Below are 6,104 nucleotides of genomic sequence, written 5' to 3'. Positions count from 1 at the left end.
GGCGGAGGCCCCACCCCCTCAGCGTGCGCGAGCCGGGCATGCCATGGCAGGCCCCAGGCAGAGCCACGGTTCCTGCCTGGAAGACTGCAGCTTTGTCACGTGACAACAGGCGGCGCCTGGGCGTGTGTCAGTCACGTGACTTCGGACGCGGAGACAGGCCTCCCTCGCAATTTTTTATACCCTGTTGCTCGCCTTTGGGGTTGTCCACTTGAGTGCCTGAGCGCAGGACAACAATGTCCGGTATCCAGGAATTTTTAAACAATCGATAACAGTCCTTTCGGCAGGATTCTAGGAGCACGGTAGCTGGGGTTCTGATCGCTGCAAGAGAGAGACGAGAGACCATTCCGCTCGGATTCAGGCATTCTGCTCAGTCAACTTCCGTTGGGGTTTCTGCCGCATGAGGGGTCGTCGGAGAGATACAATGGACGCTGGTTGATGATGTCATCGGCGTGCGATTCATGGGTATTGTGGACCCCAGTGGCGAGGAGGAACCTCGTCGCTGATGGTTATTGCTTGGGCAGGGCGCTCTACAGCTCACTGGCGGCAGCGGCGGCGGCGGCCCCGGGCTGAGGGTTGGCCGTGCCAGGTTCGGAGCCGGGGCCGTTTCCCCGGCGGCCTCCCCCGCCCATCGCGGCAGTGCCGTGGCTTTTGTTGCTGCTGGTAACAAAGAGCCGGGAGCTTTGCGGGCGATGGGCAGTGGCGGAGCCCGGGGGCTGCCGGGCCTGAGGGCCGCGCGCTGACGGGAGCGGCAAGAGGCTGAGGCAGTTGCACAGCTCTATCGCCCCGTGTCCCCGGCGGCACCTGAGCCAGGCGCTGCCCCGCGTCCCACCCCCCTTTCTACGGCCCCCTGCTCCCCCTGTTTCTTTTTCGTCCCCTTTCTCTCCCCGTCTTCACAAAACCATGTAACACTTTCCCCCCTTCAGTGTGCCAGTTCTGAGGCAGGGAGCGTTAATCCCCGTCTCCTGCTGAACAGTGCATTGGACCAAGCATTTATATTGTGACTGAAATCCGCACCGCTGTCCAAAAGTGTCGCATCCCCTGCCCTGACCCTTTTTCTTATTGAGCGTGTCAAAAGATTTTTTTCAGTTCCGTAAAGTGTCTCTTTCCCGTGCTTTTCTTCTACAATAAAAAAGACACTTCTGCAGTAAAGAGTCTGGCCTGGATGTATTTTTTCTTTAAATAAAAATCTGCATTGGATGAACAAGTAAAGATGGATAAGAAATCATTTGAGACCGTGCTTGATGAAATTAGAAAGGTAACTTATCTTTTTACATTTTTGGTTTAATTGTGTAAATGCAAAACTCCTTGCTGGAGTACAGTTAGTTAACCACTGTTTGCCTTAATTGTTGTTACTTCTGGAAGGCAGTAAAAGTCAAATTGTTGCCCACTCTTCAAAGAGCAGAATGATACGGTGATAAGACTTACTAGTTTTTGCTGAATGTAAATTTAGTTGAGATTCATCTTGTGTGGCATGTTTGTTTCCATCTGCATTCCTCATGACAAGAGAGATTACATCTCATGAGATTGTGTTGAAACTTGAATAGTTCATAAAAGGTTAAAAATATAAATGTATAATAGATTTTTTTAAAAGTGGGTTTCAACCTTTCTTCATTTGCAGACCTGTAAAAATTTTCAAATGAGGTGGAAATCTTAGTCTGCAGATCTCCAGGGGTCTGTGGACCACATGTTGAAAACCACTGTTGTAAGTTTCAGAGTAGCAGCGGTGTTAGTCTGTATCCGCAAAAAGAAAAGGAGTGCTTGTGGCACCTTAGAGACTAACAAATTTATTTGAGCATAAGCTTTCGTGAGCTACAGCTCACTTCATTGGATGTATGTTGACAACTTTTCATGGACCTCTTAGATATAGTCAGCGGACCCCCAAGCTCAGTGGACCACAGGTTAAAAATCACTGTTCTAAATTATTTTGTTCTGGACTTGTAAGTAGCATATATTACTTTGTATAGTTAAGGCATGAGAGTGAAAGACAGCAGACCTGCTTTATATTTCTTGCTGTTCTAGAGTTCCTGTGCAGTCTCTATCTAGTTACTTAGGCCTTGTCTACACTACGGGGGGAGATCGATCTAAGTTACAAAACTTCAGCTACGTTATTCATGTAGCTGAAGTTGATGTACTTAGATCTACTTACCGTGGGGTCCACACTACGCTATGTCGACAGAAGATGCTCTCACGACGGAAGATGCTCTCACATCGACTCCCCTTGCCCTTCTCGTTCAGGTGGAATACAGGAGTTGACGGGAGAGCGATCTGCAGTCAATTTAGTGGGTCTTCATTAGACCTGCTAAATCGACCGCCGATGTATCGATTGCCATGTGTGGATTCCCCGGTAAGTGTAGACAAGTCCCTCAGTCTCTTGAAGCCTCAGGTTTCCTCAGTCTTTACATGGAACGAGGCATGCTATGGGACTTAGTTCGTTCATGTCTGTAAAATACTGTGAGATTCTTAGATGAAAGGTGTTAGGGAAGTTCAACATATTATAAAGGTTTCAATATTAATGCTATATTTTGCATTTTGTACTTTTTTTAAAAAGTATGCGTAATCCCTCCCTGACTTTTGATCATGTATGAACAAGTTTTCGAACACTTTTCATTTGCTCAGAAAACTGGCAGGCATTTTAATATTAAACTGGATCATGCGCTGTCAAAACATTTATGTTTGATACTGGCTAACTTTAAATTGTTTAAATGGACTAGCCAGTTCTAAAGCTTGTATTCTCATCCCAGATGTGATGAAGATTTAAGGAACACCAAAATGACCCATTTATCTTAGGTATATTTTAAATTTGCATCATTTTCTTCCTTGACCAGATTTAGGGAATATGTTTATAAAGTTGTATTATGCTAAAAATTCATGGGATAGAAGATAGTTGGAAAGTTAAATACTGCTACTATTTCATGTGGAATTCGACTAACACTGACATGTATTTGTCTTTATATGTAATACATCTTATTTTGATCTGTTTCCCACACTTTCTCTTTAACATACATTTTTACATCATAGGTGTTCCGTTTAGAATTGAGTTGTTTGTAAAGTGGCAGCAACATCCATGTTTAAATAAAATTTTTGATTTCAAGTAAAATTAATTCAGTATCTTAAAGAACACCCCTAAAAGTTAATCACGCATTGAATTAATTTGTTATCCCATTAGTCAAAGGCCCTGCCTAAACTGGCATTTTTTAAAAAAAAATTTGTTAATCTTGAAACCATAATTCTTTTAGAGGATATAATGCTTTGAAAATAAAATTTTACTGAGTGCTAGTGACATTAAATACTTATTATGGATAGAGGATAAATCTTCCCCAGCAAATACTTTTGATCAATGGTAAAAGAAGAAATTCATAAAAAGTGCAATTTTAAAAATAACTTACTAGTTGGTTAAATTAAATTTGGGTCTCTAATCTTTAAAAGTAGGTTAAACGTTCTCTTGTCTGACAAACCGCTAGCCTGAAATGTTTTACTGGAATGTTGTGCAGAGCTAATGACAGTGATGATGAGTGAATTGCTTAACTTGTTTGCCTCCATTTCCCAGTCTGTAAAATGGGATTAACACTTCCCAACATTAGATATGTTTGTGAGTCTTAACTCATTATTTGTAAGTGATTTCAGATCCTAGTATTGAAGGCACTGTAAAAATAGTTAAGTGGTATATATGTATATGAGAGAGAAACTAAGTATTCAGGGTGAACTTGAAATCTAGTCAACTTTAAAAATGTATTGAAAGTAGTTTCAGATACTGTGTCTCTCCCTGAATTCCCATGTCAGTTTTTGCAATTTTATTTTATTATTTTTAAAATATGTTTTCTCTGCTTTTCATTATGTAAAAGGTTCATGCCAACTCATAGAATCATAGAATAACAGAGTTGGAAGGGACCTCTGGAAGCCATCTAGTCCAACCCCCTGCCCAGAGCAGGACCAATCCCAACTAAATCATCCCAGCCAGGGCTTTGTCAAGCCTGACCTTAAAAACTTCTAAGGAAGGGGATTCCACCATCTCCCTAGGTAACGCATTCCAGTGTTTCACCACCCTCCTAGTGAAAAAGTTTTTCCTAATATCCAACCTAAACCTCCCCCACTGCAACTTGAGACCATTACTCCTTGTCCTGTCATCTGCTATAACTGAGAATAGTCTAGATCCATCCTCTTTTTGGATCCACCTTTCAGGTAGTTAAAAGCAGCTATCAAATCCCCCCTCATTCTTCTCTTCCGTAGACTAAACAATCCCAGTTCCCTCAGCCTCTCCTCATAACTCATGTGTTCCAGTCCCCTAATCATTTTTGTTGCCCTTCGCTGGACTCTCTCCAATTTCTCCACATCCTTCTTGTAGTGTGGGGCCCAAAACTGGACACAGTACTCCAGATGAGGCCTCACCAATGTCGAATAGAGGGGAACGATCACGTCCCTCGATCTGCTGGCAATGTCCCTACTTATACACCCCAAAATGCCATTGGCCTTCTTGGCAACAAGGGCACACTGTTGACCCATATCCAGCTTCTCGTCCACTGTCACCCCTAGGTCCTTCTCTGCAGAACTGCTGCCTAGCCATTCAGTCCCTAGTCTATAGCGGTGCATTGGATTCTTCTGTCCTAAGTGCAGGACTCTGCGCTTGTCCTTGTTGAACCTCATCAGATTTCTTTTGGCCCAATCCTCCAATTTGTCTAGGTCCCTCTGTGTCCTATCCCTACCCTCCAGCGTATCTGCCACTCCTCCCAGTTTAGTGTCATCTGCAAACTTGCTGAGGGTGCAATCCACACCATCCTCCAGATCATTAATGAAAATATTGAACAAAACCGGTCCCAGGACCGACCCTTGGGGCACTCCGCTAGATACCAGCTGCCAACTAGACATGGATCACTACCCGTTGAGCCCAACAATCTAGCCAACTTTCTACCCACCTTGTAGTGCATCCATCCAGCCCATACTTCTTTAACTTGCTGACAAGAATACTGTGGGAGACCGTGTCAGAAGCTTTGCTAAAGTCGAGGAATAACACGTCCACTGCTTTCCCTTCATCCACAGAGCCAGTTATCTCATCATAGAAGGCAATTAGATTAGTCAGGCATGACTTTCCCTTGGTGAATCCATGCTGACTGTTCCTGATCACTTTCCTCTCATCTAAGCGCTTCAGAATTGATTCCTTGAGGACCTGCTCCATGATTTTTCCAGATCCTCCTCCTTCCCTTTTTTAAAGATGGACACTACGTTAGCCTTTTTCCAGTCGTCCGGGACTTCCCCCGATCGCCATGAGTTTTCAAAGATAATGGCCAATGGCTCTGCAATCACATCCGCCAGTTCCTTTAGCACTCTCGGATGGAACGCATCCGGCCCCATGGACTTGTGCACGTCTAGCTTTTCTAAATAGTACCGAACCACTTCTTCCTTCACGGAGGGCTGGCCACCTCCTCCCCATGCTGTGCTGCCCAGTGCAGTAGTCTGGGAGCTGACCTTGTTCGTGAAGACAGAGGCAAAAAAAGCATTGAGTACATTAGCTTTTTCCACATCCTCTGTCACTAGGTTGCCTCCCTCATTTAGTAAGGAGCCCACACTTTCCTTGGCTTTCTTCTTATTGCCAACATACCTGAAGAAACCCTTCTTGTTACTCTTAACATCCCTCGCTAGCTGCAACTCCAGGTGTGATTTAGCCTTCCTGATTCCATTCCTACATGCCCGAGCAATATTTATATACTCATCCCTGGTCATTTGTCCAATCTTCCACTTCTTGTAAGCCTCTTTTTTGTGTTTAAGATCAGCAAGGATTTCACTGTGAAGCCAAGCTGGTCGCCTGCCATATTTACTATTCTTTCTACACATCGGGATGGAACTAAAGGAAACCTCAGCTTCCTGTAGTGTTTTTAGTTGTCTTCTACTACTTGTAACAATAGTGTAAAATTTTCTGTCAGAATTAATTTCATAGCCTCCCATTAAATAAAGTTCAGATTTCTGAGTTATATTTTAGAGATACCAACTGCTTTTTGGTCTAACTTAAAATACCTTAAATGCAAGTTTTATCATGCTATTGTTACTCAGACTGTTAACAACTTCGCTCTAACCATGTGAATGAAGGAAAGGTTACCCCTTTTTCTTGTAAG

General features: G+C 43.6%; 1 protein-coding gene across 3 annotated transcripts in view; it reads left to right on the top strand.

Annotated features, from left to right (window-relative positions):
- Positions 1-275: 275 nt before the first annotated feature.
- The window catches only part of PROSER1 (proline and serine rich 1), a 31,870-nt gene continuing 26,041 nt past the window's right edge, over positions 276-6,104 (top strand). The window contains exon 1 of one of the 3 annotated variants that reach the window (XM_037892777.2): positions 276-1,255. In XM_037892777.2, the coding sequence (XP_037748705.1) occupies positions 1,211-1,255 (45 nt within the window). In that variant the 5' untranslated portion in view covers positions 276-1,210. The remainder of the gene's footprint in view (positions 1,256-6,104) is intronic. The other 2 variants (XM_037892790.2, XM_037892782.2) reach the window with 2 other exon arrangements.

This window comes from Chelonia mydas, chromosome 1, assembly GCF_015237465.2.
Source record: "Chelonia mydas isolate rCheMyd1 chromosome 1, rCheMyd1.pri.v2, whole genome shotgun sequence".
Lineage (NCBI taxonomy): Eukaryota > Metazoa > Chordata > Testudines > Cheloniidae > Chelonia > Chelonia mydas.
The sequence above is the reverse complement of the archived record's forward strand: the minus strand, read 5'-3'. Positions and strand labels throughout refer to the sequence as shown.